Genomic DNA, 18,042 nt, shown 5'->3' on the forward strand with positions numbered 1-18,042 from the left:
ACACACTCTTCACCCATGACTGTGTGGCCTCCAAATACAATGCCAGCATTATCAAATTTGCTGACAACACGATCGTCATTGGACTGATAACAGGAGGCGATGAGTCAGCATACAGGAGGAAATTGGCTAACCTAGTGAAGTGGTGCCAGGACAACAATCTCTCCCTGAATGTCAGCAAGACAAAGGAGATGATTGTCAATCCAGAGTTGGAGGGAGAAGCACTTAACACTGCATATTGGTTAGAGAAAAGTGGAGAGAGTGAGAAGCTTCAGATATATAACTTTTATAGATGTGCAATTGAAAGTGTCCTCTCCTCTGTCCAAAACATATCTGGAATGTCCTTACCATCACCTGAGAGCCTCTATTATGCTACAAGATAACCATTATCATCATCAGCATCAACTGTCACCCCAGCACAGCCTTTTAAACTCTTACCATCAGGCAGACGCTACATGAATGTGAAAGCCAAAGCATCAAGACTGAAAAACAGCTCTACACCGAAGCCATCATGCTTGTGAACAACACAAAACTAATTCTTACCTACCTTATCGTTTTAGTACTTTTGTTAATAATTACATTATATATCTTTCTGATACTTGCAGAGAACCAAAGAGTTTTGTAAAACACTGAATATAAGAAATGGAAATCTTTAATAAATAAATGGCATGAATATAATTTTGTTTACATGCTTTAAGACATCAGAAGAAGCAGAACAAATGTTGATTTCAGATTAAACAAAACAAAAAAAAACTAAAGAAAACAGAAAACCATACACCCAAGTGTCCAGAACCGATTATCAGTGCATTTGTGAATGTTTAATTTACACTTCTTGTAATTCATTTCGCTCCCAAAAAACAATGTTTTTTTTTTTTTTTTTTTAAGCAGTAATGAGCTGCCCTTGCCATTATGTGCCTTGTGTGGGTTATTAGTTTTCCTCCTACCTCCCAATAACATGCAAATATGTGTATGAATTAAATTAATTGTGGATTATGCCCTGCAATTGACTGTTGTATGATCCAAGGGTATTCACCACCTCACAGCCAGTGTTCAGTGATAGACCCAAGAACCAGCACGACCAGGTTAAAGAAGTAACTGAAATTACATGAGGCTTTTATTTGCCTTGCTTTGCTACAGGTGAACCAGAATTATAATTAGCCTTTAGACTACACCGAGTTGAGCTGAGAACATACTATTTAATTCCTACAATTGACCTGTAAATAACTGACCACTCTTTCTTTCACACCAGGCTGAAGTGCACATCCCAATTTCTGCTACTGTTTACACAATACTTATTAGCTGAGGGAAATGATCAGGTCAAATATTCACCTTGGATTTGCTACATGAATTCAGTCTAGTGTTTACACTGTAGAAATAGTAAATACTTTTCCATTAAGGAAAAATATTTAACAAGATACCGTTTTAAATCCAGTAAACCTTCACAATTCTACTTTAACTGTGTAAGTCTCAAAAGCTTTAATGCCTGTATTATACCCCCTAAATTTGCTACTTATAATTAAACACTGACCCAACCTGAACTTGGATATTGCTTGGGGAGAAATGGCTTCCATTCAGAAGAATGAAAAGTATGGATGATGAAATCAACTTCAGAATATCTGAAATTATGACTGTAAGCTCAACTGTAATCATCAGCACAAACGAATAAGCAATAATTCTTCAGGTATATATAATGAATGACACTTGAGATATGAACACTATTTTACAAGGTAAGCAGATTAAAACATCAAAAGGCCTATACTATTTATAAAACTAACAAAAACTGTACACATACACTTTCTGACACCTGCCCTTCATATCCATACACAAGCGAACTAGTGGAAACTTTCCCAGAAAAGTAGGATATTATAAGCAAAGATGTGACTATGTTTACAGCATTTGGCTGTAATAGGAATTATGTCTGGAATAGGATTTTAAAAAAAGCATGTGTAATATCCAGGCATCCAGAACCTTTCGTCTAGGCCATATGTCCTTGTTAACCATTTGCTTTGACACACATTTGTTATAAGCACAAATACAATTTAAAAAAAATGAAATTTTGAGTCATTAATGTTCAGAGAAGAGTTCACATGCCCTGCATTACAGAGATCTGACACACAGCATATTCCATGTACTTCTTGAAGAGCTCATAAGAGGAGAGCACAGGCAGAATGAGGTGGCTTGTTTCAGTTCGACTTTGAGGAAAAGCAAAGGAAGGTTCCAGAGGCACAAAAAATGATAATGAAGGAGGTTGGTCAAAGCTCATGGCAGGAACCCCATCAGTACCAGTGGCAAATATAAGAACGTCCTCTAGTGACGCAGCACATTGTCCATCTGGAATAAAAGAGAAGAAGAAAAATGCAATTTAAATGTCTTTGTTCATAAAACATGACGATTAATAATGAATTCTCAAATTAGATTGTTTAAGCTCAATTATGCACCAATTACAAAAGGTTAAAACAAATAGCAAAAAGCAAACCTTCACACTCATGTAGGTATTGCTTCCAGAAACCTAGTGTCTCATTTTCTTTTGCTTTCTTTTCTTCTTCCTCAGAGAAACGAGCAGTGAAAAGGGAAAGCACAGTGTCTGCAGTCATCGGTTCTTCTGGGCCACAAAAAACTGAACAGAAGGCCTCTGGACATGCCTGAACTCGATCAAACACGCCTAATGTTTTAAGGCCTTCACGAAATCTACAAAGAGCAAAGCAAAGAAATTTGTTTATATTGAAATTATTCAACAAATAAGGATCAACAAATTTTATTCAACTGTTTTTGTGCTATTGCACTGTAGCCCTTTGTATGACAGGAGGTCATGTCACAGGACCGACAGTTATTGATAGGAAAGACCCTTTAGCTACATGGTGCCCTCCAGAATCGTTGGGCAAACACAGTCTTAGCATTTTACACATTGCACACACCCATTATCACCCTGTTGTGAACCTCACTGAACATTTGCACCCTAAAAAAAAGAACAATCTGTTTGTCCCAATCAACTACTGATTTATAAACCCAAGTATTATAATATTCACGTATAGTGGACATTGAAATTTTACATGTTGCAGTTTTTTTGTGAAATAAAATGAAACCATTGTCCAAGAAATCGTGGTAGATAATTTTCCACCTTTAACATGACATAGCAACCAAGAAAGTCTACATGAAACCTAATAGTATAATGTTTCAGAAAAAGAGAGAGAGAAAAAAGATATGATACTGGTTGGTTACATAATGGGGCATATGATTTTGCTCAGAACACACTAATCACATTCAGACTCCTGTTCAAAAGAAATCATCATACACATTCATTAATGAGGTGATTCTGTTGAACTGCCAAAATTTATCAGTTGTTTCTGTAGACCATACCCTTGGTGAAGCATGGTGGTGGCAACATCATGCTATAAGGCTTCTTCTTCTGGAAGTGAGGCTGTAGTCAACAAGACAGAAGGAATCATGGATAGGACTAAAATCTACTAGTAGTTTGGCCAAAAACCTACAGGCTTCTGTTAGACAGTTGAAGTTGAATATAAATTTCACCTTCTGGTAGTGTTAATTCCGTCAGGCGAGACGAGACGAAATATGTTCGTCAACAACCATTTTTTTCATGACTAAGACGGGACGATGACAAGACTGCACCACTGTCCAAAAACGCTGACTAAGGCTAAATTAACATGCATTATTGTTGACGAAAAAAGACAAGACGGAAATGTTTTGTATAAAATAAAAAGATAAAATCTCTCTTCATTTTCGTCTAGAATTGTCTCTGCTTTTTCATCAGCTGTTATGCCTTTAAAATATTCAGAACGAGTTTGCGTATTTGCGCTGTTTAGTGTGTGCGTAGAAACAATGAAAATGATTTCATTGTTGATTAAAATGATTAAAAGCAGTATCAATAAAAGTAAAAAATGTGATGTGCAGTCAAGTTCGAATGAAACATATGTGAAACACTTTTTTACTGAAATGTCTATCAGTAATAATGTGTTATTTTAAAAAAAAGTCTACAATTTTTTGACTAAAACTAGATTAAAATTAAAAAACTTTTAGTCGACTAAAACTTGACTAAGATACCTTGAATTTTCTTTTGACTAAAACTAGACTAAAATGACGAGACTTTTAGTCGACTAAAACTTGACTAACAAAAAAAGATGTGAATGACTAAATATCACTAAAACTAACAAGGACATTTGGCACAAGTCTAAGACTAAATTAAAAATAGGTGACAAAATTAACACTACCTTCTGGCACGATCACAATCCATAGCACAAGTCCAAATCGAGAAAGGAATGGCTCTAGAAGAAGATGGTGTTTGTAAGGGCTCAGAGGTCAGATCTAAATCTTACTGAAAACCTTTGGAATGACTTAGAGTAGTGTGGACAGGAAAGCTCATTGAAATTTCATAGATCTGGAGCAATTTTGCAAGTAAGAGTAGAATAAAATTGCCACATCAAGATGTGCTATTTTAGTAGACCCACAAGGACTGAGTGGAATAAGAAATTACTTATTAAACGCAAAAAGTAACTTTAACAATGTGTTAATGTTAAACTGATAAACTGTTTATAACCACTTATAGTTTTGCTGCTTGCGGGACCAACCTTTGAAGAGGCAACTGCATTCTCACAATGAAGTAAAAGTTTAGAATGTCCTCCATCAGCAGATGTTTGTCAGACAGTTTAGTGATCTTTCTCCAGCAGCCTGCTACTTGCAAATAGCCCATCATGGACCGCACCACTCTTCTCAGTTCCTTCAAAGAGCTCGAGTTCGCTATCTGAAACATATTAGATTAGCTTTCTTAATACATGAGGGGGAAAAAAACAAAAAAAACAACAACAAAAAAAAAAACATTCTCTCTCTCTCTCTCATATATATATATATATATATATATATATATATATATATATAAAATGAGAGAGAGAGAGAGAGAGAGAGAGAGACAGACACAGACAGACAGACAGAGAGAGAGCACCAAGGTGTATATATTAGAAAGTTTTTTCCTATAATGATAGACTGTAAGATGTACCTTTGTAACTGTGTGTTTTAGCATGACATCTACCAGGTCTTCAGCAGTGAAGTTGTAGTCAGTGGGGTAATGAAACAAGCTATAGTAGAGTGCACGAGAGAAGAAGGCCACTGGAGGACCGCCATGAACGAGAGAAAAAGCCAGCAGACTTCCAATCTCGAAATACAGATCATCTCTCAGAGCTGCACACAAGATCGCTGGCATTATAAAAGTCAGTCACCCTCAATATTTGAATTAGGCTAATCTGTTACAGGTATGGTGGCTGGAACAGTTCACAGATATTACTGAAACTAAACTTGAGGAGTAGAGCACAAATACTGCGTTGTGATGTGAAATCATGAAATCTGAAGGAAGTTAACATTCAACTTGAGATATACCAATAAAATAATCTAATCATTTCATGAATGCATTATTATGTTCTCATACCTTGTGAGTTGAGAGCCAGGATTTTGCTGTTGTGAGTTCCTTCAAAGATCCCAGAGTCCCTTAATTGCTGCAGGAGGAGTCTGAGGAAGCGGCGCTGTGTGCCCACTGTTTGGCTCTGCTTTTCTCTGTTAAAGCTCACGGACAGTGTGTGGCAGGGGTTGAAGTCACTCTGCCGCACAGCCTGAAGGGCTGCTTCAAGCACCCCATCGTTTTTCACCTGCACTTCTGTGATCTGCTGCGTTGATATTTGAGATGCCAGATTCCTTAAGATCTCAGAGGGACTTGCGTCCATGCAGAACCTGATGTGGATAAACAATCTACTATGAAACCTTCGGTCGTTTCTTAAAAATAACATTTATTTCTGAGCAAATAATATTGAGATATTGAGAAAGCAAATTGGAATGAACCAGATCAAACAAAGTGCCATGCTTTACTGCTACCTTTTAGAGATGAACGATGAGCGAATGCTGGAGAGACATCTTTTAATCAGCCTTTTCTTCTCTTGCCTCTCTGCTAGCGGTGATTTAACATGGTTTGGCAATGTAGACACTGTTACAAACCAAAGGTAGTCATTAAGTTTACATTCAAGTTAAAAAAAATCTCTTGTTATTTAGAAGTGAGACACGACAATCACCCAGTGCTAGATTATTAGAAGTTATAGATTGTTAGAGACTAGGAAGCTGTAACAAATATTTCATCCTAAACACTATTTATCCCCCATTGAGGGAAAAAAAAACAGCATTTTGATGAATATAACACAATATGGCTGATTGTTAGTTTGCTTTAGGTTACCTGTTCCTTCTACAGCAGCCTTGCAATCATCACAACTCCAGTTGGTATCGTAAAGCTTGAGAGATGAACATTTTCGATGCGTTCCACTGGAGCCGCAAAACGTACAACGTACAATCACAAAAAACCTATAAACCAAAGAAAGAAGCGGTGCTTAGTTTACTGAATGGCTAGATAGATTTGTGAGCAATTTAATCACTTGATTCATAGATAAGAACTTTCTTAAACTTTTGGAAAGATTTTTTACCTTGGACATGATTCTAAAAATACATAGAATATGTAAAACATTTTCATACTGTGCATAATGCTGAATTATCATTGTTCTAAACTCTGATTTTAATGCTGGGTAGAGGGACGTTTCACATTTGTAATTTTGAAACAGGGTTAGCAAAGCTGTTCATTCATTCATTCATTTTCTACCGCTTATCCGAACTACCTCGGGTCACGGGGAGCCTGTGCCTATCTCAGGCGTCATCGGGCATCAAGGCAGGATACACCCTGGACGGAGTGCCAACCCATCACAGGGCACACACACTCTCATTCACTCACGCAATCACACACTAGGGACAATTTTCCAGAGATGCCAATCAACCTACCATGCATGTCTTTGGACCGGGGGAGGAAACCGGAGTACCCGGAGGAAACCCCCGAGGCACGGGGAGAACATGCAAACTCCACACACACAAGGCGGAGGCGGGAATCGAACCCCGACCCTGGAGGTGTGAGGCGAACGTGCTAACCACTAAGCCACCGTGCCCCCCTTAGCAAAGCTGTTGACCTTGGAAAATAAAACTACCCTCTGAAGCAGGGTTTGCGCCACTTTTGCAGTGCCAAACATACAGTGCGAAACAATGTACAAAATGTATTCATTTTTAAGCCAATAAACATTTTGGAACTGCAGGTTTAACGCAAAAGAATCCAGATTGCTTCACTGCAAACATAAAAGGGTTCGTCGTTTTTTTTTAAAAATCAAGTTACTTTTTGCTTACCCTGACTGCGCGTTGTAACTGCGACCTTTTTCACAGAAACATTTAACAGCATCGCAGTGCTCATACACCTGTAACAGGTCCTCGTAAGCATTCTCTTCCAGCTCCCATGATGCATCTCTAAAAGACAGAATGGATTTGGTTCCATGAAAGTTAAAGGCTGGTGAGAGTCTGATATTTCAAATGTGTAGAACTTGTAAACATGATTGTTTTGCTGAATAAAGAAACGGTATACCTTTCTGGTATGTGTATTCCCATTCTGAGCATTTCCTGCTGGAACTGGTTGGAGTTGTTGCATAGCGTACATCTGAAGAAATACAAGGCAGCGCTGTGTGCCTGGTTCTGTGGAAAGTAAAATCAGCTTAGAAACGTTTAAGTCCCCAGCAGTGGTAGAATAAGTGACAGTGTTGTAGTACTCGAGACTCGGACTCGGTCTTGAGACCATATTTTAATGGTCTTGGTCTTGTCATGGACTCGTGAACATTTGACTCGGTCTCGACTCGTACTCAAATACATTTGGAATTGGACTTATTCTCGAGTCCACACGAGTCCCTATTAAAATATATATATTACTGTTTCTTTAAACTGATGTAAGATTGACATGAACAGTGATTGGTGATTTTTTGCGCACATCAGACTGGCGCGAGGTCAGACGGTGCAAGCCATTACAGGTCTTGACTACAAAATTCTGGCAGAAGTGTGTTAAAGACTCTGAAAATGTGATGTTTACTCTCCGTGAATGGAACCAACTTCAAGAGCTGAGTGCAGTTCTAGGACCATTCTTACAGGCAACTGACCTAACACAAGGTGAAAAGTCTGTGACTATAAGCATGGTGGTTCCTACTGTTTTGGACCTAAACACACATCTTCTGAAAATGGGAGAGACAAGATCCCAGTGCCAGCTTTTAATTAAGGCCCTTCACACCTCTCTACAAAGAAGATTTTCAGGAATATTTGTGAAAGCTAAAATGGCCATGGAGTGTGAAGAACCCATGCCTTTTTACCAAGATGTGTACTTTCTTTTTGCAATGCTTGATCCACGATTTGGTCTTAACTGGGTGGACTTAGATGTTACCAACCATGATGCCACTAAAGAAGTTCAGAGAAGATGTAAAGAGGACTCTGACCAGTTAGTATTTTTCTCCATTCCACTACATTTTAATGCCACTATTATTTCATATATTATTTAAAACTTATTTATGTGACCCTGCCTGTGGAAACCCAGCTAAAGTATTTTTTGTGATTTACTGTTTTCTACATAAAACCATCTTACATAATGTAAAGAACATACATCTATAACCTTGTTATCTTTAACACTGATCATGTCAAAGATTGAAATCATAGTAAAATTAATGATTGAAATCAAACTTTAACTCTTTCCCCACTCTAACAAATCTCTAACAAAAGTGCTTTACAAAAATACAATTATCCCAGCTTTTTGCTCAAAATTTGGTATTTATGAAGAAACCTACCCATATTTGAGAGGTGATAATAGAGAACAAATGAAGAAAAATGAAGACACTTTTTTTTTGTTTGAAAGCAGAGGGTCTGTTCTTTCATTTGATATATTATATGGTTATATATTTAAAGAAGAACATTTTCTGGAAGGCATTAAACCTTTGTGAAAATCATAAAAAATGCTGGCACTGGCTGGCAACTTAAAAAAAAATGCTGGTGGGGAAAAAGTCTCAAAATTAGATTATGGGACTTAAGTCTGGATTTCAGAGACAGGGTCACAAATATATTCCAGTAAGAAACATAAACAAGCTATTTTATCAGCACATTATATCATGCTTATACTAATGCAATATTGTATTATGCTGTTTTAGATACATTGATCTCAGCCATTGAGAGTATGGCAGAGAGTGACACTTCTCAGCAGCCGAATGCAGATGATTCTTCACAAAAAGATTCTCCACCAATCAAATTGCCACGGCTAGTAGCCCGCTACAAAGCCCACAAAAGCCAGCGCAACCTTACAGTGGATGCCAGTGTCTCTGATCAGATAAGTAAATACTTCACTGACATTCAGGATCCATGTACTGACACAGAACTTGTATTCTGGTCTAAAAACAAGGACAAATATCCCCAACTGCATACATTAGCAGTAAAACCTGTCAGCCCGCGCTTCTTCTGCACCAGTGGAGAGAATTTTTAGTCGGGGTGGAGTAATCATGAGGCCACATCGTGCTCGTCTGGGTTACAGGATGGTGTCCTCACTTATCTATTTGAAAAGCAATTATACCCATCTGTAATCTTTTTTTTTTTTAAATGCACATACTGTAATTCAAGGCAAATTCAGTAGTTAACCTTTGAAAGTTAAAAGTTGTTATATTTTAGTTTAACATATGGTACAGTAATGTTATGTGTACTAGAATTGTCATGTAGGCTAGTAAAGTGGTACAGTTGTGTTATGTACTGGTGGTACTGGCTGTAATTGTTTGTAATAAAATTGTCTTTATACGTCATATGTGGCAACTGTTTCCTTTTTGCCCTCAACTGACATCATTTTTTAACCAGTGAGAGTATTATACAGTATTAATGGTATATGTGCTTTTCTGATTGAGCTTGTTGCTCATTTTTATTGCTTCCACCAAATAATTTAACATATGCTTGAGGGTTACTTTTAAGTCTTTTCTCAGACCCAACTTCGACTCGACCTTCTCTGGACTCGGTCTTGACTCGGACTCAACCCTCTCTGGACTCGGTCTTGACTCGGACTGGAATACAATACTGATAAGTGAGCATTTAAAAATTGTGGTAGGTTTACCTGAACACAGTCCCTATGAAACCAGCTTCCGTGACAAGCAGGGCACTTAAGCACAGAGTAGGAGAGAACAGGCTTTATGGGTTCCAAGCAGATGGAGCAGGACAGAGGCAGAGTGGGGCTGGAAGAGCAGATCTGAGTGGGACGATGCTTTCTACAAAAAGATCTGATAAAAAGAAATAGCATGTTTACATGGACAAATGCATTCACAACATGTTTAAATCCCTTCACTTTATTTCAACAAGTATACTCACACAACTCATTAGGCACTATTATAACATTAATGTAATATTTAGAATAAAAAACTTTTATTAAAAAGAAAAATGTCTCTTTCCAAACAGCAACATAAGTAAATATGTTGACATAATTTGAACCAAAATTTGTTTCCAGTAATGATTTAGGGTTAGTAATTACAGTAGTTCAAGCTAATAATGCACCAGGGTGGAAACGTCCGCATTAATGCAATTTTTGCAGGGTTTTGTGAGTCAAATCACATCAGAAAGCTGTTGAATACTTCGGTAAAAGTAGACATGAAATGTTTCTTGTACCTTTCCAAAATGTTCCAATATTACATATCTGTGAGCATTAAAAGTATGTGAACCCTTGATTTCAGTATCTGATGTGAAGCCTTGTGAAGCAATAACTGCATGTAAAGTGTGCAGTAACTGTTGATCAGTCCTGCACAATGTCTTGGGAGAATTTTATCCCATTCCTCAGTAGCTACAGAACAGTTTCAACACTCAAATTTTGATGGGTGTCCTCACGTGAACTGCTTCCACAATTTTTCTTTTGGATTAAGCTCAGGACTTTGACTTGGCCATTCTAAAACAATATCTTTGTTCCTCTTTAATCATTCTTTGGTAAACAGACTTGAGTGATTGTGCATGTCATTATGGTGTATGGCCCGTTTTCTCTTGAGATGCAGTTCCTGGACATGTCCTGCAATTTTCCTTTAGAATTCACTGGTATAATTCTGAATACACTGTTCCATCAATGATGGCAAGTTGTCCTGGCCCAAATGTAGCAATACAGGCACAAAGCATTATGCTAACACCACCGTTTCACAGAAGGTATAAGGTCCTTATGCTGCAATTCAGTATTTTCCTTTCTCCAAAAATAAGCCTTCTCCTTTTAAACCAAAATGTTCTAGTTTGGTCTCATTCCTACAAAAATGTCCTTTTCCAACAGTCCTCTGGCTTGTCCACATGAGCCTTAGCAAACTAAATGTTCTTTTTGGAGAGTAGTGGTTTTCTCCTTGCAACTCTGCCTTGCACACCAAGGTTGATCAGTATTCACCCGAGATCCATTTGTACAGAATCTGTCTGACTATAGATTTGTGGAGTACAAAAACACTTGATTTGATTCCCACTCAAAATGATTTTGTAACCTTTTCCAGTCTGATGAGCAGTCTTTTTCTTAAGGCCTCAGAAAACTCCATTGTTTTTGCCATGATCCACTTCCACAAACATGCAGCATGAACATCAGACTTTGATTTATCTCTGTTCTTTAAATAAAATAGGGCACTCACGGAGACCTGATTGTAATCCCATTGACTCGTATAGATAGACTCAAATTTGACCATGAAAGTAAATGCTAATCCTAGAAGTTTGCATACAAACTTCTATAATATATAATATTGGAACATTTTCCTGAATAACAACATTTCCAACTATAATAAGTCTACTTTGTTTGATCAGGTTCACTTTGTCTGCTTTTGGGACTTGTGTGAAATTCTGATGATGTTTTGGGTCATATATAAAAATGCAATTATATTAATATATGTATACACACACACAAAATATAGGTAATATGTTTACATCCCCCTTGCTTAATCTGCAGTTTAAAATGAGAAAAAAAAAAAACAAACAAAAAAAAAAAAACATTGCAGTGTTTTATTTATTTATTTAGTTCTGCCCTGAATAAGCTATTTCACATAATGCGTTTACATTTAGTCCACAAGATAAATTAAGAACACAAATGAACAAAAGTTCATCCCCTCACATGCTTTGTTGCCTGGTTTTTATGTTTTGGGATCGTTCATCATGAGGTCCTGCAGATTCTTTGCTTTTCCAGCATCTTTTGCATATTGGACCCCTTTTTTAACTGTTGCTGTATGATTTTGAGATCTATTTTTTCACACCGAGGACAATCGAGGGACTCATACACAACTGTTACAAAAGGTGCATTCACATCATACTGCCCTTCAGAAGCTATGAAAAATATTTACATGTTTACCAGAACACTAAAGAAAACTTTTCATTAGATAAATTTATTGAGAAGAATATGGCTTGTAACTTTTACTCTGCGGATAGAAATAAAGCCTAGTTACTTACGGAAACAAGTCAGTAAACTGGAAAATAAACTCTTGTTCTATTCCACAAGGCAGGTGGACCATCTGTCTACATCTTTTGATGGAGCAGCCAATGGAAGCGCCAAGCTTTTTACAGCCCATACACCGCTGCATTAAAACAAAATAAATAAAGCCTTATTCAAAGAAACATTCGATTCTGTCCATGGTCTTATATTCCAACAGTAATCATTTCACTTTAAATGGCAGATAAAGAAAATACTCGCTTCAAGAATGTCAATTTACCAGCCTTGCAGATCTGTAGGCCTCTTTTTTGATGTCATCCACAAGAAACCCATGAATGCCTTCGTGTTCCTCTCCTCGCTGGAATATTCCACTGGACATCAGCTGCAACATGATTTGCAAGGGTTTGTATTTTCTCATGTGAACCATGCTTTTATGCTCATGGACCCAGCCATGTCCCATAAACATTACAGTGCAATAAAATTAGCATATTCGCAAATTAGCTTAGTAAGTATTCAGGGTCAGAGAAGAGGTCAGACATATGGCACCCCTGTCAAAGCCAAGCTAAAAAATACTGAGATTTCATGTAATAATAATAATAATAATAATAATAATGTTTATCAGTGGCTGGCACGTCTGGTTAATATTAAATATTTTAGAGAGCACGCATTTGTATTTAAAAAATTGTGTGCGTTTGTGAATCATATATATGAGTTGAAGGAGAAGCAGTGTGCTGTACTGCATTAACTTCTATTGTGGTTTCCATTCGTAGGGGTTTTTTGTGGCAGTGGTGGTTTATGGGGAAGTGGTGGACCAAGTGGTTAAGGCTCTGGGATGTAAATCAGAGGATTCAGCACTGCCAAGTTTCTACTGTTGGGGGGTCTTAACCCTCCCTGCTCCAGGGTGCTGTATCATGTATCATAGCTGCCCCTGTGCTCTGACCCCAACCTCCTCAGTTTGGGATAAGTAAAGAAAAGAATTCCACTGTGCTGTAACGTATATGTGGCACCAAGTACTCCATATCGACGTGTCTGTCACTGGACACGTTTGGTCATCAGCGGTCACTGATGCTCACGTCACCAGGTATTGTTTAAAAGGAATGATCTCTGATTTACGTTCACACATACATCTACTCACAGCAGCACGTATGTGAACATAGTGTAAGAGCCTCAAGGTCCTGACAGTGGAGGCTTGGTGGAGCTGGGACGTGAACCACCAAACCTCTGACAATAATCTAGAGCCTTTAACCACAGAGCCATTAGCACTATACTACTAATCAACTGCTCTCTGACAGTCCTGCTGTGAGATACCTGTTTACTTCTTTTCTTAACAGCAGAGAATAAGTCCAGCAAAACCAAAACACATGACATGTTTATACTCTATCCACATACATGTCGTTCCTTACCAAACAAAAATAGTGCACAGTGAGTTTAGGTTCCTCCAGCGTTATCTTCTGTCCGTATTTATCTGGGGAATCATCACAACGCTTGCAGAGCTCACAGACTAGAAAATCACAGAACAGACCAAAACATTGGTTGCCAAATGTTGAAAAAAAAAACAGCTTTCAGTCTTCAGCTTCATCGTCTTCGATTTTGAAGCGTAACTAATAAGCGTTGTACCAAATGAGCGTATAGAAAGATGTGTATTATTTTTCTACAGTAATTTCTACACAAACAAGAACAACACGTACTTTCATTGTTGGAGCCATCTTCTTCAACAGCACGGTTCTTCTTCAGCGGCTTCATGGTTAGATTTCCACCGTCTGGTAATAAATATGTTTTGTTTGTACGACAGCCTGATGTCCGTTAACGTTACTTTAAAAGAAGTTTCTAGTCGTAATGAACAGTAAACATTTGACTACATGTCTCTTATTAACAATAACAGACTAGAGGTAAGAACCTTTGTAACGGTTGTTTACACAAACACTAGCTGTTTAAATACCTGCCACTCGTTTAACGGACAAAACCGACGTGCTTTCATCAGCCGAACAATGACGTCAATAACGGATCCGAGTACGGAGTTAAAAAAAAAAAAATAATAATAATAAAATACGAAAAAAAGTATGTGTTGAAAATAAAACGTTCTTTTGGAGAAGACGCAGACTATCGTAACAGATTTTTTTTTTTTTTTTTTTTTTTGAAAACCCCTCTGCTTTGAAAAACCAACCCATGCCCGATTCTGATTGGTTACATTCAAACAGAAACATTCTACGAAAAAAAACCTCAGTCCTTATTTCCGCTTCCGGGTCAAAGAGATTCATAGTAAAAGTCCTGCAGAAGATTTGTGTGTGTGTGTGTGTGTGTGTGTGTGTGTGTGTGTGTGTGTGTGTGTGTGTGTGTGTGTGTGTGTGTGTGTGTGTGTGTGTGTGTGTGTGTGTGTGTGTGTGTGTGTGTGTGTGTGTGTGTGTGAACGCATTGTAAATTAACTTTAATACGTCCCGTGAGGACCATAATTAACACTTCGTGACAATCTGTTATTAAAGCGAAACATTTTTATATATTTTTTTTTATAATAAATAAAAAGTAATACAAATAGGAACAAGCGCGGTGCCTCACGTTGTTTTTAATTGGATACAATTCACTCGACAAAATATCAAAATAAAGGTTTAAAATTTTAAATATTCATTCCGGATTTTCACAGCTGCAAAAACTGATAATCAGAACGAAATCGATCATTTTGGTTCATTTACTATTTAGATTAATTTTAAGAGACTCTAAACTGGGCACCGAGGCACAAACAACTATTAACAATAATGTACAATTATTAATATTCATCATTTATTAAGAGCCGGCTTGTGTTCTCTGTGATCAGCCGATTGTTTTGTGAGATCTACAAGCTGATGTGTTGATCTTTTCACCGTTTTTCACCAATAAATGAAGCAGTTTTTAGTTTCCTTCATACACCCAGTCAGTCAATGCTTTCCAACATCTTTGTTTTTAATAGTTTATCATTGCTTATTGGAAAAATACAAGATAAAACAAATAAACAGTCGAATTGAATAATGCCTCCAATCTGCAGCACTACCAGTAACGTCCAGTAGATGGCGACAAAACACAACAATTCACACCGTTCACACTCAGGCTCAACAACACAGTCACCATCAGAGTCAATCCAATTTCCGTTGAGGAAATTTACTCTGTTTAAAAATGCTTAATGCAAATTTGATCGAGAATATTATCTGTAGGCTTAAATAACCCATGGTAAAACAATATATGGACCTTTATTTATGTAAATAGGAAGTTGTGACTGTGGAACAAACTTTATTGAAGTCACCAGCTAGAGAGCTTTTGTAGTTATTTATGAATTCATTTCCAGACTCACAATGTCTAATGCCCAGAACTGTATAAAAAATATAAATATATAATTACATATATAAAGTATAAAAGTATATACAGTATGCTGCTTAATAAAAGAAACATTTAAAGAACTTTTGGGACTATAACAGAACACTACAGAAACAGTTCAGCAGACTTATTACTCTCTTAATATGTGCCCTTAAAAAATTGTAGCCTCTCTATGATCATTTTTTGCTGAAATTTCCCTGAGTGTTGTTATTTAGCCATGAGAGAAAATTGCAACCAGGGGTCATGAACAGCACTGAATTTGTAAGACAAAATAAAGTTGACTGGCCATTTTGAAATAAACCAACCAACCAACCAACCAACCAACCAACAAACAAACAAAAAACATTTTGTGTTGATATTCCAGCTTCTTTATTTGTCACATACATTTACATACATGTGATGTAGTGAAATGTTTCCTTAGCTCCCACATTGCAACCGCAAACAGAACCAACAACAACCTAACCAAAGATATACATAATAAAAATAGAATATAATTAAATATAATAAACATATAACAAAGTAAGTGGACTACAGAGACATGTAATGTGAATGAAATAGAATAATGTACAGAATGTATACAGAAAAAAATAAAAAAAATGCAGTTTTTAAAAATAGACATGGTTTTACAGAAATATATACATTCAGGATATAAACTGTTTTAAAATGTACATATCCCTATGTGGCAAGGAAAAACTCCCAAATAATCATATTATTAGAAAGAATCATATTTATTGGGGGAACCAGATTCAAGAAACCATGCTATTGTAATTGTACATATGATTTAAAAATCCTCCTATTGTTTACAATACCTCTTATTTGCACAATGGTCAATACAGACTTTATAATGGTTGGTGGCTATTTTATGTACCTCTCCTGTAGTGTATAGTATTGTCAGTTTGCACTGTCTTTTGTCTTGCACTAGGTTGCACACAATGCACTTTATGTGGCTATAATACAACTACTTTTTAGTCCATAGCTCTTTGTTGTCTCGTGGAGCGCTGTGTTGTTTTATGTAGCACTATGGTCCTGGAGAAATGTTTTATTTCACTACTGGAACAGCTATGTATGGATGAAATTACAATAAACCAGAAGCCTGATATCAGAATGGATCAGACAGGTCTGGAGAGCAGACGTGGTCAGGAACAGTGATACTGCAGGAGTAGCATGTGTATCTTGACACAGTGTGTGTGTTTGTGTGTGTGTGTGTGTGTGTGTGTGTGTGTGTGTGTGAGAGAGAGAGAGAGAGAGAGAGAGAGAGAGAGAGAGAGAGAATATCTGGTATGCTTGTGTTCAGAATGCAAGATATTAACAGTAATAACATTTATAAACCATTTGGGGGAGTATTGCGTCTCATTCATTCATTCATTCATTCATTCATTTTCAGTTCCCACTTTATTCAGCTCAGGACTGTGTTGAATCCTGGAAACCCTATGCAGAGTTTCACCCTGAATGAGATGCAGGTATGTAAATGTAGCACCGCACTACTTTTCCACACATTGACAATGTCACACTACTACAGCTTTTCACTCTGGGATGTCTTTCTTCATAAACTAATTGGAGAAACACAAACATTTCCATCAACAAAAACTTACTTAAATGTTATGCCTTGGCAAAGAGGAAGAATCTTTGCAGCTCAAAATGAAACAGGGCTAAATGGCATTGGGATTTTGGTGTGTAGGTGCAGCTTGCCTGCTTTTTCATTTTTCTGTTATTTACTGTCTTATAGTTCTGTATAGATAATAACTGAGCATTTGAAGGGTTTTGGGGCCTTTGTTCTCTAGCACTGTTTGGTGATGCTGAAAACAACTTTGTGATTGTTAGCCCAGATCTTAAATCCAATGCTGTAAGCAAAGTTAGTTTATGTGTAATAAGGAAAGCTTTAGATCTTCTAGATTTTAACTATAGCAGTGTTAGAGGACAGCAATGTTAGAGGACAGCAGTGTTAACTAAGTTGTGTTAGAGGATAACCGTCCATAAGCTGACAATGAGTAGAACGATACAGCCTGCTCGATACAGCCTGCTACAGCATCCTCTTTGTCACTTTATTATTTTATTACGTTGCACATTAGTCATATCATATGTGTACTTAGCTATAATGCGTTTATGGGCTGTTCTCAAAGCTATTGCAATTGTTTTGAAGATCTCACTGTTAAGTTAAGCAGAAAAGTGGATTAGAGCAAATAAGTGCTGGGTTGTTTGCTTCTTTTTCCTGCTCAAACAGATCTACGAAATCTAGATCAGCGCCTCAACTTGCCTATTGTTTGACAACATTTGCGAAGGGGGTCCTCAAATGCACCCTCAGCCTGAGCTATAAGATTACAGGCCGTGCTTTTCTTACTCTGACTCAAATTCCAGGGGGAGTCCAAACAACTCCTGAGATTCTCCATGTACTACTCCCTCCCCCACTAGCGGCC

The 18,042-nt window shown here is 37.3% G+C and overlaps 1 protein-coding gene across 2 annotated transcripts; it reads right to left on the reverse strand.

Annotated features, from left to right (window-relative positions):
• Window positions 1–669: 669 nt before the first annotated feature.
• Window positions 670–14,363, reverse strand: g2e3 (G2/M-phase specific E3 ubiquitin protein ligase). Of its 2 annotated transcripts, XM_060880222.1 has the most exons (15): window positions 14,226–14,363; window positions 13,975–14,046; window positions 13,690–13,787; window positions 12,567–12,668; window positions 12,307–12,431; window positions 9,977–10,139; window positions 7,442–7,548; window positions 7,210–7,326; window positions 6,224–6,348; window positions 5,872–5,980; window positions 5,432–5,730; window positions 5,006–5,187; window positions 4,581–4,753; window positions 2,474–2,685; window positions 670–2,328 (listed from the first exon to the last, which is right to left on the reverse strand). In XM_060880222.1, exons 2-15 carry the CDS (start codon window positions 14,027–14,029, stop codon window positions 2,081–2,083), a joined length of 2,115 nt encoding a protein of 704 aa, XP_060736205.1. In that variant the 5' UTR covers window positions 14,030–14,046; window positions 14,226–14,363; the 3' UTR covers window positions 670–2,080. The 2 variants fall into 2 exon arrangements, with proteins under 2 accessions (XP_060736205.1, XP_060736204.1); XM_060880221.1 differs by lacking the exon at window positions 14,226–14,363 and having other exon boundaries at window positions 13,975–14,219.
• Window positions 14,364–18,042: the final 3,679 nt, after the last annotated feature.

The sequence above is a fragment of the Tachysurus vachellii genome, chromosome 10, assembly GCF_030014155.1.
Source record: "Tachysurus vachellii isolate PV-2020 chromosome 10, HZAU_Pvac_v1, whole genome shotgun sequence".
NCBI lineage: Eukaryota > Metazoa > Chordata > Actinopteri > Siluriformes > Bagridae > Tachysurus > Tachysurus vachellii.